The sequence below is a fragment of the Aptenodytes forsteri genome, unplaced genomic scaffold (assembly GCF_000699145.1).
Source record: "Aptenodytes forsteri isolate BGI_AS27 unplaced genomic scaffold, ASM69914v1 Scaffold92, whole genome shotgun sequence".
Classification (NCBI taxonomy): domain Eukaryota; kingdom Metazoa; phylum Chordata; class Aves; order Sphenisciformes; family Spheniscidae; genus Aptenodytes; species Aptenodytes forsteri.
In genome coordinates, this window is record NW_008794581.1 from 6,015,453 (window position 1) to 6,035,930 (window position 20,478).

At 39.6% G+C, this 20,478-nt stretch overlaps 1 protein-coding gene across 1 annotated transcript in view; it reads left to right on the forward strand.

The window, feature by feature from the left end:
• Positions 1–20,478, forward strand: part of SLC38A9 (solute carrier family 38 member 9) — a 41,370-nt gene that overhangs the window by 16,395 nt on the left and 4,497 nt on the right. The window contains exons 9-12 of the mRNA XM_009272522.1: positions 2,202–2,309; positions 6,420–6,526; positions 13,178–13,291; positions 14,625–14,773. Of these exons, the coding sequence (XP_009270797.1) occupies positions 2,202–2,309; positions 6,420–6,526; positions 13,178–13,291; positions 14,625–14,773 (478 nt within the window). The remainder of the gene's footprint in view (positions 1–2,201; positions 2,310–6,419; positions 6,527–13,177; positions 13,292–14,624; positions 14,774–20,478) is intronic.

The following is a 20,478-nucleotide window of genomic DNA, read 5'->3' on the forward strand; positions in this document are numbered from 1 at the left end:
CCCCAGTTCCTTTTCGCCTGGCCAGCTTTCCAGCCACTCTTCAGTAGTTTGCTGGCAGCCGATACTGTGCCTCAGAGTGGCTCATTGGTTGGTTTGTTAATCACCCACAGGCTTTCTACCCTGCTTTGCTTGAGTCTTACGGTTAATAGGGAGTTAATTTATTTTCCTTTGCTCCCTTCATAATCCTGTAAAACAAGTTCCACTATATTTACAACAGATTTTCTCAAACGGTGGTACACATACTACTATGCAGCATTTGATGCATACTACTTTGGCACAAACAGTCAGGCATACCCTTCCTCATCTCATAAACGTTTCAACACAGGCAGTTACTTCCAAAGATTAATTGCTTCTGACCTGCAGTCACTTGCTACCAATCAGTTGATTAATTAATCACAACATCAGTCCAATCAGTGTAACCTGCTGCTGTGCTTTGCCCCAGCTCCCAATACCCTGGCCTATTCTGTACTACAAGGACAAAAATTGTGACTTCTCCTTGCTTCCATGTCTTGAGATAGAAGACCAAGGCAAGTGGGATTGGTAAAGTGGATAAAGCACATGGGTGATGGGTGGGGTTGGTCACAGTTTATGGAGTAGGAGAGGTCTGAGGGCATAGCATTGAAGCCCATGATGAAGAGAAAGGGAAAAGGAGATGGGGATCACAGAATGGGTTGAAAAAGGTGGAGATGTATTGTAAAGGAGGTAGAGGACAGGGAATTGAGGGTGTAGTTTGTCCTCTGTTCCAGTGTGACACTTAATTAGAGCTTGGATCTGCTGTTGCTGGAACCACTAAATGAAAATACAACACAGGAACTTGGGTAAGTGATAGTGCTTCTGTGTAAAAAGTAAGGTTTTTACGTAGACGAGATGTAACATTAGGGATAAGAAAATATTTTATCAAGTGAGATCTAGCCATAACTGTATCTCTTTAAAATAAGCACATTATCGTGGGCAACTATTTTTTTATTTGAGAACCTGAATATTAAAATGTGAAACTTCTTAGAACATCAGTAGATTATGTAATTCAGAAGCTGTTCAAAGTCGCCTTAATTTTTGTAAACCTTGAAATTTATAGGACAAGAAAAAATGGAAGGCAATTTTTGAGATGATGAAATGAATCTTAATAGGGCACTTCTACTTATCTTTACACCTACAGAAACCTAAATTGTTAGGAAACTACAGAATATTTTAGCTGTTAAGCTGATCCTCAAGTACAGAACCTTTTATCTTCCTAATCCCTTGACTATGCTCTGTGTAATCAAATAATTTCTTCAATTTGGTTTTTAACCTTGGAGATATTGCTAGAATGAAATGATGTCTTATCTGAATCTGTATTCTAAACTGTAAAAATGCTGTTTCTTTGTCTTTATTTACTTATAGCCTGTTCTCTGGTGACTAGCAGTATTATTGGCCAGGAGGTTGCATTGCAGTAGCCTTAATTACTGTTGCACAGTTTTCTTCCATTTTTAGGTAGTTATTATTCTGTCCTTATCTCTTTCAAGTGGCAGGAGCCAAGATCATATGCTTTCCATCCCACATGCAGACACAGCAAGGCATTTCTACCCATTTGTGATCTTATCTGTAGTCCTCTAGCTGTGCAAGTATTGCTGGATGCCTCTGAACCAGTGAGATGGATTGCAAATCTAGTGCTATGGTTAATGTTATACAAGGTTATGATCAAGACAATGTTTAAATCAGTAGCGATCAAATGTCATTATCAGCTTCTAGCTCCCAGTGTAAAGTTCACAATTGCAGTAAACATTCATATCTCATTGGGCCATTTGGTTCAAAAAGTTAATGACTGAATGGATGTTGTAATAGTTGCAGTACTGTGGCCGACTTTGTCTCATGTTAGATTAAAAGCCTGAAAGCTGAAGCTGGAACCGATCTGTTACTGCTTAGAGACCTCCCTGCCTGCCCAGCACCAGGGATTACAGGGTACTTCTTCCACTGTCACTACTGCAGTGTCTCGAGAACATTAAACATTCTGAAAGCTTGCATTGGGTGCAAGTGCATTATTCTTTCTCTCTGACCTATGAAAGAAATAAAGAAAAAGAAAATTTCGACCTAGGCTGTATTTTTAAGAATGAATACCAACCCTTAGTGTTTGGGCTACTGGTAACTAGCTGGATGGAGCAAGAACAAAACACAGCACAAATACTACTGCCTCATGGTGTTTGTTTGACTCTTGTCTTTTCTAGGTACGGTTTCAGTTGTCTACTTAGTTTTTCTGGTTACTGTAAAGGCTGCTCGTCTGGGAATCCACTTAGAATACAACTGGTTTACAGAGAATGATTTTTTTGTACCAGGTAAAATAAAAAGCATAAAAGCATATATATGATGGGTTTAAGATTTTCTTAAAGCAATTCATGAACGACTTTCTCATTTGCCTTTTAACACCTCTGTGACATAAGTAAAGCGAGGAAATGCTGTCTGATGTTGCATGTAGAGGCTCAGGAAGGATCCCTTGTGACAGTGATAAGGAATCCCTTTCCCAGTGATGTTCCTTAATTAGGAGACATTATCAACACTGTGGAGGAGAGGAGGAGTGCCCATCAGAGGTGTCTCCAACATATATCATGTGACAGGGAGCTTGCCATAGTCCTGTTTTGCCTATATTATAGTAAGTTCTAGATGCTCCATTTTCAGATCATGCCTATTTCAGTAGCAGTTACAGATGACGAACTGTAGACAGACTGACTGGTAAAGGTGCTGTAAGTTGTCCACGCACTGTCTTGCTTAAATGAAATAGCTCATTCACCATAATTTATGATTACGATTTTCCTGTACTTCCCAATCTATCTCAGGTTTTAATCGATAATCTTAGCTCTTCTCTTTTAAACACTTGTTAGCTCTCCTGTATGTTTCTTTTCTTTCTTGACTGTTGTTTTGGTGGCTGTTTGTTCTTTCCAAATTACTGTTACAAGTTACTGTGTGAGATGTCACAGTCATAAACAATGGTACTGCATGAACAGATAGTCTAAAGAGATCAGTTTCTTGTTTTAGGAGGCTTGGAATGAGAGATCTGGGGTTAGGTCTTAGCTGTTTTTTCCCTTTTACAACAGGCAAAATTGTATGACCAGTTAGCTCCAAGGAGCTGTGTCTTTTACTACTGAATTGTATCACTCCTTCTGTTCGTAGAAACAAGAGTATTTTGGCTTTCTTTAAAAGTTACTTATTTACTTAAGGCAAAATTCAGAGATATGCACCTTCTTTGGGTTTCTTTTGTTGGTTTGTGCGTTTTTAGTTTCCCAGTCACAATAAGCACTGTACTAACAGTTTCACACATGGGTTGCAAACTATTGTTAGGTCCAATAAGGTAGAATTTAAGAAGAAAACAAGGATAACTTAAAACATTAGGATGGGGTTTGAATTACTGTAGCAAGAACGAGATCAAAAAGGGAAATACCAGAGTTGTTCAGTGTTTCTAATAGAATCTGATCTAATTTGTGGAATCATGGTAACACACTGTGGCAACAAGAGTAACAACTCAGCGAGTAAACCACAGATAGTAGTTAGTTGAGTAAAGTTACTGATATGAAATTCAACTGATTTAAGTGTGTTCACATCACAGTTGCAGTGGTCTTGCAGCTACTTATTCTTTGTCATCTTCTACCACTCCCTTGGGGTTGATTCAGCTCTCTAGTTTAACTGAAATTGATCTGGCACAATAACAAGCATAATAAACAGCTTAGCTAGTGTATTGCATGTACATTTGGCAAAGAGGTCTGCTGAAAACCCAGTATTCCCCTTCTCCGCCCCCCAGCCCCTAGCTATCATCAAATCTGTTTGTTCATTTTCCCATAACTGCTGAAGGTCATTCCTTCCTCATCTCAGCCAGGCATTCAGAACCCTATTTCAAGATCTGAATGGCTAGTGAAAGGCTATGTAAAACAGTTTCTTCAGTTTGGTCATGTCACCGAGAAAAAAAAAAACAAAAAAATTGTCCTTTCTGGCTGAGTCTTCAAAGCTGGGCAATTTTTGCTGAGTATGACTGTGCAAGACCAAAGCAGAGGCTTTGAGGATGAACTGGATTATCATCCTGTAATTCCCTAAGAATCCTCCTGACTACTGCAGCATAAGTACAAACTTACAGATGGATGTAGGTAGTTCTGAAACAGTGCTATTTATGCTATCTATTTTCTTCCATCGCTGCATTTACTTTTAGGCAGAATTTTTGGAGTAACAAACTACTTTTGTCTCCAGTGTAAAAATTTGGATTTCAAAGCATTGGATGATTAGCATCTGTGTTAATGACCTAATTTTCTTTGTATGGCATTATTCTTAATGCTGTCTGTAAGTAGAAATGGTACTCGAGCATGTGCTGCTTGGTCAGTAGATAGACCACAATGTTTGGTCTTGCTCCATTGCGAGCATGGAAACATGATTTTAACCTGAACTGCCCCAGCAGACAGTCTTCAAACGCTCACGTGGCCTCGTATCTACTCTTCCTGAGAGTGCAGGAGAAAATTTGCCCAAACTATCATTCACTAGCAAACCCATATAAACTGGAAACCAGCCTAAGTCTAAGAAGTCAGGTTTTAAGCATCTTGAAGTTCAAGTCCAAGATCTATTAAGCAGTCCTAGTGTAAAATGAGTTATAGCATGACATGTGTGCCACGGGTCACTTAAGAAGTGGAGCACCCAGTAGTTTGATTATTTTGGCAATGCAACTAGTACTGCTAGGAGACAGACAAAGCATGTAGCTAATGCATACAAATCCGGCTACTGCTGATTGTTGTGGTGATAGGAGAAGTGCAGTGCTGAAAGAGATACTGAATCTGTCAGTTTGATTTTTATTATTTAGATTAAAGTAGTGGATGGGGGAAAAAAAAGCCCAAAAGTCGCTTGCACTCTCAATTCTATCAGTAGCGCATCATTCTAGTTAGGTATTGAAGATACAGTGAATCCAGCCCTAGAGAAGGCATATTCTCTCAACCCGGATGAGCCCTTCATTGATTGCCTGGGGTGTGTTTACCTTGCTGACTTCATAGCATCTCAGAGAAATCTGGTTTAAATATGTTTGCATGGAGCTCTCTGTGGTTTGATCTGTAAGGGTTTGTGAGCCTCTGATGGGCATTTTGCTGTATTGCTGGGTGCTTTCCAGAAGCTGAGCTAGCTCAGGGATTGCTATTAACACTCTAAAGAGTACATATATCCTTATATAATACCAACAAAGATGGTGCTTTAATGGTGTTACACATTGGTGAATTCCTGGACTAGTTGCAGTGCTTCCAGAAACACAATCTTGTGAACATAATCCTTCAAGTATTAAAATGTTGTGGTTTAACCTCAGCTGGCAACTGAGCACAACATAGCTGCTCACTCACTCTCCGCATCCCCCGGTGGGGTGGGGGAGAATCAGAAGAGTAAAAGTGAGAAAACTTGTGGGTTGAGATAAAAACAGGTTAATAATTGTAGTAATAATAGAATATACAAAGCAAGTGATGCACGATGCAATTGCTCACCACCCGCCGACCGATGCCCAGCCAGCTCCCGAGCAGCGATCACCGCCCCCCGGCTAACTCCCACCAGTTTATATGCTGAGCATGATGTCATATGGTATGGAATACCCCTTTGGCCAGTTTGGGTCAGCTGTCCTGGCTGTGCCCCGTCCCAGCTTCTTGTGCACCTCCAGCCTTCTCCGTCGGTAGAGCATGGGAAGCTGAAAAGTCCTTCACTAGTGTAAGCACTACTTAGCAAGAACTGAAACATCGGTGTGTTATCAACATTATTCTCATCCTAAATCCAAAACACAGCACTGTACCAGCTGCTAGGAAGGAAATTAACTCTATCCCAGCCGAAACCAGGACATAAAAGAAGCAGAGCAATGCTATTCCCACGGAGACAAAAAAATAAATAAATTTTTCATAGATGCTGTAAGGTGTATGATAAGACAGGAAGTTGCTCTGCCTTTCTTTACACCCTGTTTTGTAAGCAGAACCTCTTAAACTTCTAAAGATGTCATTTTTCCTCTGGTAGCATAAGGGACTTCTTAACAACAAAAGATGCTCACAGAGCAAATGATCCCTTCCCCTCATCTCCCTGTTCAGGGACCAATAGATATACAGCCTCACTGCAATCAATTCCTGCCTCAAAAATGCTTTCCAGTTAAACTGTTGAGAAGCAGAAAATCTTGTATGTGTAAATCCTAGATTAACCTAATAATCTTTGATGGTTGGGGTCTCTTGAGAAACTTTGCTGGCGAGTGTGTAATATAGTAACCATTGTCTTCATGCATTTTGTACTTCCTGATTAAATGTGTGCATTGGCTATGGTCAAAGATAAGATAGATTGTCCCATTTCAACATGGAGGTTCATGTTTCTGCCAGTAGACTCCACAGCACTGTATGTCCTCTGCATTTTGGCATTGTTTGTTTCAAAGAAGTAAGTTATTAACACTTTTTTTCCTCCCTTAGAGTTTAGAATTCTGTTCCCTCAGCTCACAGGGGTTCTGACACTTGCCTTCTTCATCCACAATTGTGTCATCACACTTCTTCAAAATAACAGGAATCAAGAAAACAATGTAAGTAATTCACAAGATTGTGCTGATTTGTATCTAGATTGCCAGGTGACACTTAATTTTTCCCTGTCTGCTTCTCTTGAAATCGATCCAGGGACTGGAATAGCTTCAGAAAATGTAACTCGCTCTTGTGATCTGATAAGAAACCGGTTATTATGTACTTTCCACTGGCGACCAACGAGTAACAGATGCATTACAAATTTATTTAAATGAAAGCCTTTAGGAGCATCCCAGACTTATTCGTGGTCAGACTGGTATTAAATGGCCAAATTACACACAAGAGGCAGAAGGCTTGACAATGTTGTAAGACAAGAAAAACTGACCAATTTTAGAATGAAAAATGCTGGAGAATATTGGGCACAGGACTGATTTTAGCAGAGTCCTGAACAATAATGTTGGGGTCTAGGTAATATCTTAGAGTTCCTTCAGTAATTTTGTGTCACAATCCAAGTCAAGGTTCATAGGGAAACCTGTCCCTATTTAGGAAATCCTCAAAGTTGAAGCCTGGATTGGGAACCTTTGTGGTATGTAGCCTTTGGACTGGTCCTTTGCCGTTGAAAAAGTTATGTACTGCTCATCCAGATGGAACTGCATTCTTTCTTAATATCTTCCCATTATAAAATACAAAATGGAGTAAACATGATACAGAGTTAGAGTCCTAGAGTACATTTTTACTGTAATTATTTTGATTATTTAATTTTTTCCTCCCTACTTTCCAGGATTCTTGTCCAGCTTCATTAAAATCTTATCTGTAAAAGTAACTACAATAACATACAAAGATTTTTAAATATTAGCTGTATGAAAAACTGGTACAGAATCCCAGAGTGATTGAGGTTGGAAGGGACCTCTGGATATCATCTTGTCCGACTCCCCTGCTCAAGCAAGGCCACCTGGAGTTGGTTGCCTACACAACACATCAGATAAAATATATCTGATTTGATTATTCAGAGGTGAAGTGCAGATTATGTGCCAATGCAGTGAGATGACCTTTTCCTTTAGTAATCTGCATAGTTACTTTTTTGTCCCTGTGAACCAAGGCCAGCTTGCAAGTGACCATGTCTGCAAAGAAGTCATGAATTCTCCTCCAGGAAAGCTTCTTAGGATTTATGGGCATTTCTGAAAATAGTTTAACAGCTAAAGAGGGGGTTAGTGGAGCTCTGGAGAAAGAAAACTAAGTAAGTTTCTTCTTCATTTTCTTAAGAAAATGTTACAATGTGGAAAAGGGCAAGATTTCTCTTTCTCTTTAGCTGTGGCTTTCAAATTCTAAAGGCATGGTCACTCCAGCAATCGGCTCTGTATGCAGAGGAGGCCTAATGTCTCCATGACACCTTCAAGACTTTTCGTGTGGCTTTTCCCCCTCCATTTACATCGGAGCAAGCAATCAGTTGCAAAGAGCAACACCTGGAATCTTCTCCAGCTTGCTTTTCCTGTGTTAAGGAGGAAGAAGCTGCTGCCTGCATTTCAATCAGCTTTTCTGAATGCCCTCCCTGGAGCTTAAGTTGAATTTCCAAGTCAGCCCTAGCATGGATCCCAAGCCCTCGACAACATTCTCGCATTCCAGAAGAGTGTTCAAATTGCATGGAAAGAGCACCTTTAAGTATGTCAGGAAGGTTTTGTAATGGGAAACCAAATCTGTGCATAGTTCTTCTGGAGTTTTATTTGGCTAGAGATTTCCTTCCCTGTTTGTAGCTGTACAGGAGCCTTTCAACTAGGACTCAAAAGTGCTTTGCAAATGTTAATGAAGCACTGATGCTCTTGAAGAGCTGACTGTTTTGTGATAATTTCACTAAGCTGCTGGACTAAGTGGGAGGTTTACATATGTATAGGAGTCTCAACTTCTGTGATAAGTCACAGTGTTGAGGGTATTTTTTCCTATGGATTTACATTAACAAGATGCTTTCTTATGTCAGTATCTCATGGGGAGTCGAATGGAGACTCCACTATTTTATGGATCGACCTGTTAACATGTCACTTCCATCAGAGTTCTGTGAAAAGGCACAGAACTTGGCAAGCTGGAGAAGTACTGTTTTAGTTTTGAACAAAACTTGCTGAAACTAGTGGTCATAAGAACAACTCTTTGGGGAGGTGGAAAAAAGTAAGAGAAACAATAACATTCCTTTTATGGAGTCAGAAATCCAAACCAATATTAGCTTCCATTCTGGTCACAGGCGTGCATCAGTGCCCAAAGCTAAAACACACATGGGGGGAGGATTCCTTTGTCTGGTATTCCAGTACAGTGGTGTGGGTGTGAGAAGAGCAGTGCACTGGAGTAAGCCAAATGTCAGCAGCACAGCCTGGAGAAGCCCTCTTAGTCTGCAAGTTCAAAGTTGAGCTCCCTGTTCCCATTTCCCACTGCTGCCCCCTCGTATTTATCAGTGTGATTTTTTTGTGCACTGCACAATCAACTGGTTTGGAAACTGGTTGCATAGAAAACTAAGCCAGCCACAAAAAGGTGATTTGTTGGGGTTTTTGTATGGGGTTTTTTTCTGATTCATGTCTGTTCCCTGAGCAACTGTATAGATGCTGCACAAGCCCAGAGCATGATCTACAGGCATGAATATGCTAGTGCTGTCTCCTAACAGTTGTTTGTGGACCTGCCTGGGGGAAAGGCTGGGAGTGGGGATGTTTTTTGTCCAGGTGGTAGCTGCAGAAGGCATGGAGCTGTGGATGGTTCTTATTTTCTGCAGTATTGAAAGACTGTTTATTCGCTGTAAACAAAGTGAGCTTCCATTGATGCTGCCCTACCTTTGGTTTCTCTTTCCAGCCAAAATTATGCACAGCATTATGCATCTTGGTGAAGTACTTTTTTGTCATCCTGTTAAATGTTATCAATTGCCCTTGATGCTTGAACAGGTAAAGTCTGTTTTTATGATATGGATCAGAGTCCTGTTGAGATATTACAGAGGCAGCATCTCTCTTTTGAGAAGTGACCGATCTGAAATGAGATGATCAAATGGTACTTCTTCTAATGTGGTAATAATTACTAAGCACTGATACAGGCTTCTCCATTCAAGAAGCAACTCTACAAACTAGCTTTCACTGTGGTACTGAGGAAAAAATGAACTATTTTCTCCATGGCATGCGACAGGGAAAACAAGGCCTGAAAGTTGCCTGTTCTTGTCAGTGTCACATAGGAAATATCTGTAGAACCACAGAGCCTTCACTGTGCTGTGTCCAGTCCTGTGCCACAGGTCCAGCCTGCGCCTGGGTACTAGTCTATGAGTGTGATATAACGTCTTGTACTTTCAGAGTTTTCTTTAACTCCACCAGATTTATCAGACTCATCCTTTTGTTAGGAGGTTAATTTCTGCCTTCGTTCTGCTGCTGCTGCCAGCCTCAGTCACCCAATTTTCTGTTCTTCCAGAGGCACTTTTAACACTTTGTCCTGTGCATCTGACCAGAAAAGCTCCTCGTCGGCAGTAACTGCAGCTAACATATGTTCTCTAAGTTCCACCTCAAAATCTGCCAGTTAGTTCAGGTATACTTGACAAGGGCTTGGCAGGTGGCAAGCTGTGATCCTCGTGGACTGTGACCTGCATGTTATCTTCGATACTTCCCTTTCACTCTGATCCCACTCTGATCCCCCAAATACCTCCTTCTTTCAACCATTTTTTCTACGTTTGAATCTTAGATTATAAACTCTAGGTGTGAGGACTGCCGTATTCTTTATGCTTAGGCAGCTTCCACCACAGTGATGTCCATTCTGAATACAAACGTCTTAATGTAAAATTTAAAATAGACAAATGCGATTATTTTTCTGTTACTTAAAATTAATCCTTTTATTTCTCTCCATGTGTCCTTTGGTTTTATCTGGAATTATGTTTTTTTATTACTGATATGCTTAATTATTATTAAATGTGTATTTATAGTCAAGGTCATTAGGGAGTGAATCCAGGTCTCCTGAAGAGTAATGAACAATAATCAAAAGATGTTCCAGTTATATGCACAAACACACGCTCTTGTACAAAGCTGACCATCTTATATGCAAAAGCAGATGTTTGCAAGGGAGCTGACGGATGTTTGAGAAAAAATAAATTCAGGTTTTTGAGTTGTCTTTATTTCTTTTCTTGTTGCTTACAGAAATCAAAATCTGGGTATTCTTTGTATGGTGACAGCACCTGAAAACAAGGGTCTATTGTGTTACGTGCTATAAAAGTACATTATCAAAATTATCTCAGAACTTAGTTTCAGTACAGATTAAAGCATACACCCTTAAGAACTGTAGGAACACGAACTGGTTGGTATAATCAGAGGTGATAGCACACCAGCTATCTACCCTTAATCAAATGTAGTCCAAAGGAAGCAGTAAGAATTTCATTTCGGATTGCTTGCCCTCACAACTGCAAGTAATTGTCACAGCAAAAATAGTTTTACAGTTGGTTCTAGGCTTATATGTAGGCTGAGTACAAGTAACAACTGCGAGTTACTATGCTGTCTTTATGCATGAGGAATACACCTAAAATATTAAATTTAAAGCAAGTGAAAAACAGGTTTTGTCAGATGATGTGCCTTAAGAAGGTCTTGGGTGCATTTTGAAAAGTTGTCCAAGTCCTGTCTTCAAGAGATGAGAGTCCATGTCTCTCTGCAAAACCACCTTACCCTGATTAGTCTCTGGCTGCTACTGTTAATGGAAGTTGCTTATAAATACCTATAAGAAATCTGGATGTTCAGATTTAGTATTCCTAAAACCAGTTTTTAGGATGGGCGCTGGTGCTTTTGAAGATATAGCTGTTAAATAAAAACTACTACAGCTTCTCATGTCACTGAGGAGAGATTCTGGGAATAATTTAAAGAAAATACTATTGCTCAACCTCTGATGGAGGTTGATAGTCCTTACTCAGTGACCAGTGTGAGGAGAGTGATGAAGACTAGAGAAACATCTTCCAGCTGCATGTAACTGGTCAGCAGGAGGAAGAGGTTGCAGCTGGAAGTGTGCAGCTGCTGGTGGCATGAGGGCTACCCTGGGGTACATGTTAACAGCGCATTGTTGGCTGATGAGAAATATCATCAGCCTCTTGCAGACTGATGGGAAAAAGGCATCAGTCTTCTACCCCAAAAGCACTGGCAAAATGAGGAAATTCCAGTTCCCTCACTAAAAACCAGCTTCCTTCTGAACTTTTCTTGAAACTCGTAATCTAGCATTTTATACTTCCCTCAGGAACCGCCTTGCCCTTTGGAAGACCCCCACAACGGTGTAGGATATGCTTCTTTTGTCAAGGAGATAGTGTGAAGAAACACTTAGGGAAACATTTCCATGCACAGATGTGATCAGTGTTTGCCCATGCTCAGTGAGCTGGCTGGAGGCCATAATTATGATCCTGGTCTGGAAGCTATATAGTCCTAATAATTTGGTGCTGTGCCTGAGCTACTAAGACTTGTTTCTCAGTCATAGGAAAATAGGGTCATGTATTGAAGCATTACTAGTAATCCTTTAAGAAGCTGATAATTAGCAGCAGCTGAACAAATGGTTTGCTATAAAGTAATGAGTGTTTTGTAGTGTAGCATAAGCTTATACAGAATATAGTTAGTTGATAACTAGAAATAAATGATCTCCCACTTTATTTCCAAAAAAACCAGTTGATGTAGAATAACCCACTAAGTACATTGCTATGAGGTCACTCTGATGTATATGTGGATTGTGTAATTTCATAAAGTACTTGAGTAGATTTGCTGCTTATTTTCCAATACTAAATGTTGCTAAAAACTTTTAATTATTTTTGTGTAGTTGGCAATCTTTTTATATATTAGATACTTTGTAAATATAGTCAAAATTTTCAGAAGTGAGCATTGAAGTTAAGGTTTAAATATATATTTAGGTATATGTAGTATAGTTAAATATGGATTTATGACCCTAGCTTCAGCACTGTCCTAAAAATCTTTTACTATTATTTAGTGCATTTACCTGGGGTGTTTATAGAAATTCAGTAATAAAGCGGATAGGCAATTTTAAATGAAAGAGTCATTATAAAATACAGTGCTAAAGCTAAAGGACATATATACCTCTGTGCCTATCTATGCCTTTCTGTTTTATTTGTGTTTTATTTGTATTTTTTATTTAATGGTGTATTCACTATGTCTTCCATTATCACTCCATTCATACAGAAGCCTGATATATTAGCTTCTGGTTTGGAGCCAGTGTGTGTGGATCATCCTCTTAGGTTTCAAAGCAGCTTCTTAAAAAATGTCCTTTACATTATATCTGCAGTTGGGTAGGCTGATGTCTTTAATTGCAAGATTTTCGTCCTGACAAGAAATTTAACATATGGCATTGCTGGGCTTTCTGGTGAATGTAAGAAAGTAGAGGGGGGGGGTTGTTTGTTTGTTTTAATAACTAGTGTATGTTTGTGCATCCAGCAATAACGTTACCTCTATTAGCATATCTATTTCTTGGTGCCTTTTCTGTATGTAGATAGATATATAATACTTGTCTAGCTCCACTTAAGGTTATCTTCTTGCAGCTTTCTGATCTGCTCCAGGACCAGATTTGAAGTCCCCATTCAAGTAATAGAAAATAAAAGTAAAACTGTAAAAGTAATAGTAATAAATATAAAACAGTAATAAATATAAAAGTAACAGTAATAAATGCAATAGAAATCTTCTCATGAGGTTTTGGTGTGTCAGTGCTGGCCAAAATAAGATTTTATTTTTCCTCAGGTGAGAGACCTCTCTATTGCATACTTCCTGGTGGGATTAACATATCTGTATGTTGGAGTGATAATTTTTGCATCTTTTCCTTCTCCACCACTATCCAAAGAATGTATTGAACAGGTGAGATATTATACTGCAGTGTATATTTGTCCTTGATCTTTTAAAAAATATGTATTAAAAAAAGAACTGCTACTGCTTCTTGCTTCATGACTCACCCTGGCAGACACTTCTGTCCTTGACTCTGCTCATTTGGCTAATGCCTCATGGGCAGTACCACAAGCAGATGAGTAATGCTTGTGTTATCTCGTTTATATTCAGGCCTGGTTGCCAGTAGTTCTGTAAAAAGAAAAAAAACCCAAACAACACAGCTCTGTGAAAGTGATGAAGAAAGGACCAAAATGAACAAGTGAACAGTTGAGGCTTTAATTTCTTCAGCTTCTTTAATCCTGAAAAGTATTGTGTTTATGTTTAGTTGGGTGTGCAGTGACCAATCCCATTCAGTGGGACTGGTTTCAGGTACTCCAGAAAAAGAAATATAATGCCAATGCAAGCTTATTTAGATAGCAGTCCTTGCTATGGGTAGGTTTGGAGTCTAACACTATGGTGAGCCTTGCCAGCAGAGTTCTTCAGATAATAGCACAACATGAAACACCCTGTGAAGGCTATTAAACTCTTATGTGCTTATAGGCAAGGCTGATTCCCATACCCTAAATTACTTCAAAGATAGGAGTTATCAATTGGTGATCCATTTTATGCCAGGTGTTCCATGTCTCTTGCATAATATTTAGCAATAAAGCAGCATTTAAAGGCTTCCTCTGACTGTAGGTTAGTTAGAACTGGTACCACTGTTTAACCATGAAATGATTTTTTGAACCATTTGAAATAATTTCATGGAGTGAAATCCACAGTTAAATAATAGGTGACAGGTGATTTTCTTCCCATTTATTTTCTGTAGTTGTCCTAAGTACTTACGAAGCCATTTGTATATTTCTGTGATACTTAAGTCTTATACTACTTTTTCAGATGTTGCCACTTGTAGTATATGATCCCTTCCTCATTTGTATATGATGCTGTTTTGCTGATTAAATAACTGTTTTTAATATCTAGATATGATATGACAGGTAATAGGAGCATATGAATCCATCTGCCTAAAAAATCAGGTGGCCCTTCCACAGCCTTGATTATTTGAGGATGTTCAGAAGATTGGAAAATAATTCCATCTTTAATGCTAACATAAAAGCTGACATCAGCCCTGTAATATTGAAAAATGAGTTAGTATTTGGTGGCAAGGCAATTGTAAAAGAGGGAGATGGTATTTCATCTTAAGGAGTTCATTTAACAATTGTAGTTGCTTGGCTTTTATTCCTTTCTTTCTTGCACACAGCTATTAAAAATCAGCAGATACATGTAATCAAGCCACCATTGATAAGTGTAACATTATTCCTATGTTTAGAATTTTCTAGATAACTTTCCCAGCGATGACATCATGTCATTTGTTGCAAGAATATTTCTGCTGTTCCAGATGATGACTGTATACCCACTGTTGGGCTATCTGGCACGAGTTCAGCTGTTAAGACAGTTTTTTGGAAATGCTTACCCAAGGTAAGAAGTCTACTCCTTGACAAGAGCTTGGCACACTTTGTTTAACTGGCCTTCTGTTGTCAGAAATTTGGCTGAGCTTTTGGGGATTTCCTTTGCTGCATTAGGTACCTTTCAAAAGCTAATTTCGCAATGTTTGTAGAGTCGGGGGTGAATAGGCATGCAAAATAAACTTGCCTGCAGATCAAGACTGCCTGCAGATCAGGACTGCTACAGCTTGGCAGAGCAGAATGGGGGGGTTCTTTTGTTTCAGCTCTTCGTTTTGTCAATAAACAGAGGAATTTTGTCAACACAGTTCCTTTGTGTTATGCATTTATATGGCAAAAGAAAAGTTGTACAGGGAAAAAATCTTGTTCAGTCCAGAAACATTTCATCAAGTAGTCTTTTAAGCTGTGAAGGGCATACACTGATATTAACCTTTCAGGGTGCCATATGTGTTTTGATTGCACAAAATTAGTAATCATCCATGTGGTTTTAAACAGAGCTAATAGCTAAGTGAGCTGTTAGCTGTGTTATCTAGGCTGCTGCTATGCTTATAAAAATAGCTTTTCACATGCTAATTTCAGAGATGAGCCACACCCCTGCGTTTGTACACTGTCTGAACTCCAGGGAAGAGCTGATCCAGATTTCAATTTTAGATTTTTTTTTTAAATAAAACCTGGGACATTTATATTTGGAGTATTGTCTGAATTTGTCACAGCTGAGAAGTTGGTATTTATCTCTGAGTTTCTTATTTTATATTGTGAATTACTGTTGATGGAGGAAAGGAAAAAAATACCCCAGGAAGAAATGTGTATTTCCTCTGTGGCATCAGCAATAGCATACAGGTCTGGGAAGACGACGTTCCAAGTTTCAGGTTTCTTCTGGGTCCTAAAATAGGTATGAGAAGGTCTAGAAATTGGATGCCTAAAATTAGGCAGTGAAATAAGTGCCTACTTTTTTTGATGCTAAATTGTACGCAGTTCAACGTTGAGGAGATTTTTAGGAACTACTGCAAGTTACTGTTGGAAACAAGGCCATTGATTTAAGCGCTAAACATGGATTTCACAGCCACTGGGAAATAGTCATGTCCTTTATATTATGTGGATGTGCCTCTTCCTATCTCCTCCCTCCAGTTACTCCCTGACCAGAATGGTTTTCATTTCCCTCATGCCCTCTCCTAGAACCTACAGCTTCATACCAGTCTCTTCTCAGGTTAATTCCAGCTTGCCGTTTTAAGCCTTCATGGTATGACGAACGTGATGATGCAAATACTTGCTTGGTTCTTGTCTCTAGTATGTCCTGTGGGTAGCTTCGCTCACTTTTTTTGGTGGTTTTTTTTGTTTGTTTGTTTAAGACTCTTTATAGGGAGGTATTTAAAGTTTCTGAGAAGTCAAAAATGGTTTCTAGGAAGCCACTTAAATCGCTCCAGCCTATAGTGATAAGGTAGTACATGCTGGCTGGCTGGCTGTGTCTTCCTCTCTAGTATCCCAGGTATCTCAAGTATAGCACAAAAATGTCAACTAACCTCCAAGCTCCAGCTTCTGTGCATTTATAACCGGCAAGGTCAGCCCTTAGTTTTTCTATGCAATAGGGACTAACTGAAGACTGGTAGCAAGCACAGGACCTGTCTCTGGGAGGATAGTAAAGATTTACTACCTGGTTGTAAAATAATGTCTTTTGATGACTGGTTCTCACCAGTAGCTAAAGCTGACGAAGGTCCTTTAGTAGCATTGTGCTGATACCACCTTTCTAGGAAAAATTTCAGTATTCTGAGTTTTTCCCAGAGCTGCTTTTGTGGGGAAACATTTTGCAAATATAAAGAAGTAGCTCTTACTAACATAAACTGATGTCTCACTGGGGAGCCTGTTGATCCACCCTGAAGAACCTACCTGGAAATACTAAGTTCCATGGCTTTTGTGTAGGAAAATGAGCACTCCACTAGTAGTTGTAGAAACTTGGCTGCTTTTACCAAAATCTTCAGTGTCCAGGGCTAACGGTTCTCGGGCAGTAAGAAGACTGACCTGCAGAGACTCAAGCTTTAGCTCTTAGATGTGTGCATAAGATGTATATATGGAGGGCAATATTCCCAGTCACTTGACTGGAGAAAATTTCTATGTAAGTAATGAGCCAAAATGATGAAGCAGGAGAAAAAGAGCAGAACAGAAAGTGGGGTTCTGTGCTGTTCTTCTAGAAAAATTAAAAAAAATACCAAAACCCAAACCCCACAGTTTAAAATGGGTATTTTTGTGACTGATTCTGTATGTTTACGTGATTTTTCTATCTTTTCCTATTTTTATTTTCAGGTTGTGGAAGTGGGGTTTAGGGGCATGCACTGATGGTATATCCATCCATCTGTTAATACAGCACATTGGGTAGTGTGCTGAATTCATATCGATTGTGTGTTTGAGGATCTTTGTTGGCAACCTAGCCTCATTTAACCCTGTGATTCGATGTGCTAAATCACATGTATTTCCATAGATGTATCTTTCCTATATTAAGTTTCCTTTGCAGCTGAGAGAATGTTATAAATTTACCTTCTGGCTATAATTGTCCAATTATTTCTTTTTTTACCAAAAAAACCCCAAAAACAAACACCTCCTCCTTTGGTCCACATCCCCATTGTAAATTTTCCTGTCTTCATTTTTAAGCCCTGGGTTGCTCCATATGGATGTGCTGCAGGTTTTGCATGAACTGGAAGCTTCCTGGTATTAAAAGCCAGGCTTCTTCATATGAGCAATTTTTTGCAGATGTGGATACCTGCTGCTGCTATGGATGGAGTTAAGGGCTAGCCATTAAGTTATTAGCTGGAGCACTTGGAATTCTGGGTGGATGCATCTTAAAGCTGGCTATTGATTGAATAGCTTGATCACACACATGCTTAGAGGGCTGACAGATAATTTTTATTTCCTAGCAGTGACTGTATTGCTCAGATCAATTTGATTCTTTGCTTTAGCTCCTTTTTCTTTACTATTTATCTGTCACTGGATATGATGAAGCACCAAGGTATTAGTTTGCTGTTTTGTAGTTCTTAAGTCTTGACAGTCGGTCTAATCCAAGGCAATTTCTACCAAAAGCAGCATCCTGTTTCATATCCTGGCTTTTGCTGGTAAGCCATGGATTATAACTGGATTACAATCAGGAACCATTTACTTGACTTCATGGGAGCTTTTCTTGTCTGAAGACTGATCCCCATGTCTTCTGTCCCATGCTTTTTTAGATACTTTGCAGTGCTATTTTTCCACTAACAGTGCTTTGCTGTGCTTAGCCATGGTGTATCCTACTAACCTGTAGTCTTGCGTGATGAAGAAGCTCATCCTCTACAAACTTAAAAGCTTAAGCAGATGATACATAACTTTTTCTTCTCCCAGGTTTCACATCAGGGATCAGCTGAACAGTCACAGCTTGCTTGTCTGAAGCATAGAGGAAATGAGTAGCATCCTATGTCCTCCAGCAGTCAGGAGGAGAGCAAAAGCCCCCCTGCTTCTCAGAAGGGGGATTCTCCTTCCTCTTATGTACCAGTAGCAGTCATCTGTGTCTCTGCCCATTGTAAAAACAAATACGTGTGTAGACGTGCTGGGCACAGTAGTCTTCTGACAGGCATCATCACAAAACCTTCAGCCTTTCTGTGCTTCCTACAAAAGATTTAGAAACAAGAGAAGGCATCCTAATTCCTTCTTTCATTTTGCAAAATGTATGCTAGTGTACAGACTACAACATAGAAAGGGATGTACTGGGATGAAACCCAAGGAACTGTTCATTCTCTTCTTCACTCCCTGGTGTTGTAAAGGAAGGCCAAAATGTCGTGTATTGGGAAATTACTTTCTTTTCTAAAGTGAGATATGTTTGCAATGGCATCATTTAATGGGTGACTTAGGGCCAGAGGCATTTGGTTTATCTACTGTTTCTTACGTGACTCTGGATCTTCTTCGATGTACAGAAAGCTAATTTTTTTATTACTGTTATTGGGTCTTGGCTACAGTGATACTTGTGACAGAGAATTCCCTTGATTAATTATATGCTGTGTATAAAATGCTTTGTACAGTCAGCAGTTTTTAAAACTTCTTAACATCTTTCCTGTTCTGGGAGGTTAAATAAGCTGATGGACAGAAATCACTTGGCTTTCCTTAAAGATTGTCCTCCCTTTACTCCATGGTAGCCTAGCAGACCTGCCAGTTCTCCCACAGATGTGCGTCTCCTGATACAATGAAATACGTTTCTGCTGTTTGCATGCGTGTTTAGTTATCTGCTCTTCACCTAGCTTCTGTCTTGCTTTTTAACTGCTGTGATTCATAGTCTTTTGACTGATGTCACTTGAGTGGGATTTCCAGGAAGAAAATGCATTTTTAGATACAGTAACCTTTCAAAAATTCTCACTTAAATGATCCTGTTTTGCTTTTTTCCTTGCTCTCCTGCTTGCCTTATTGTGTGTGTTCACCCTGTGACTCCGTGCTGAGTCCAGCACTTCTAATTTCCTTGCATCTGACCTGAGGGGATTTAAAATCAGTTTCTTTCTTTAAATATCCTCTGCCCTAGGGTTTGGTTTCACAGTTTTCAATATGATTCTTACTTTGAGGATGCTGAAGTTAATTAGATATATGTGGTCACTGTCGTTCAGTGGCTTAACTGTAACTACCACTTCGGCAGGAGAGCCTTCTAATGATCTTCTGGCATACCAGGTTGTTTCTGGACTCTGTCAGTCTGAAAGGTTAACCTTGCAATGGGGAAAAAAAGCAAGACTTAGGGGAAAGCTTGATTTTTTTTTTTTCCCCTTCTCCCTACTACCGTTTTTGTGGGATTGAGAGATTTTTGCAGGTGAGCAGTGATTCCCTTTATAGAAAAGATGCAGGTGAGCATCTGCCCGACCGAGAATATTGAGACTGAGGACAGAATATAAAAGACGGAGCACAGTGTGCTGCACTTGGATTGCCGTGTGTGTGCCTCTTTTGTGAATTACAGCGTCCTTGAGGCAATCCAACCTGTGCCTCATAGCAGCAACCCTAATCAGGCTGCCCAGGCGGACAATACAGCCACCCAACTCTGCTGCCATTGACCAAGAGGAAGAAAGTTACACTGCTTAGAAAACAGCTGTATGCCAGCAGGGTGATTAGGTAAAAAGGGGCCAAATCCTTTCTGATCTCTAACGCAATTTAAATACTTTTCTTCCTATAGTCGTAATAAGCAGAGGTGGTATGGTTATGCCCCCCAAAAATGCTGGTTTTCTGACTGCCCTTTTGCAGTGTGTGGTGACCATTAATTGTACCGTAAGCCAGTGTCAGGCTAAAACTGAGCAATTTAGAACTTGTTAAAATGTCACAGGCTATGAGAAATGCTTGTCCCCCCTGGAGCCCACCTGCACGAAACTTACAGTCTTATGAAATATACTATCTCAAATCATACAGCTAGATTATCAGATTCTTCTTTATTCAGAAGGATAGCTTTTTTCTAAATGATAATGCCTTTCTCTCCATTAAGAATGAGTGGTTTTCCTGTCTTGGAGCTGAGATGAACTATGAATATCTGCCTAGGTAAAAGAGAGGGATTGCAGGTTAAACACCTGTTATCCAATAACATGGTTACAACTCGAGCTGTTTCAAATAAGGTAGAAAAAGGAGCAAGGATGTTCCAGGGGAGAAATGCAGTGTAACCTTTTCCCCTGAAACAGATGGATTTAAATCCTTTTCAGACTTTTTGATTTTGGTATTGTTGCTGAGGATCCTGCTTAATTG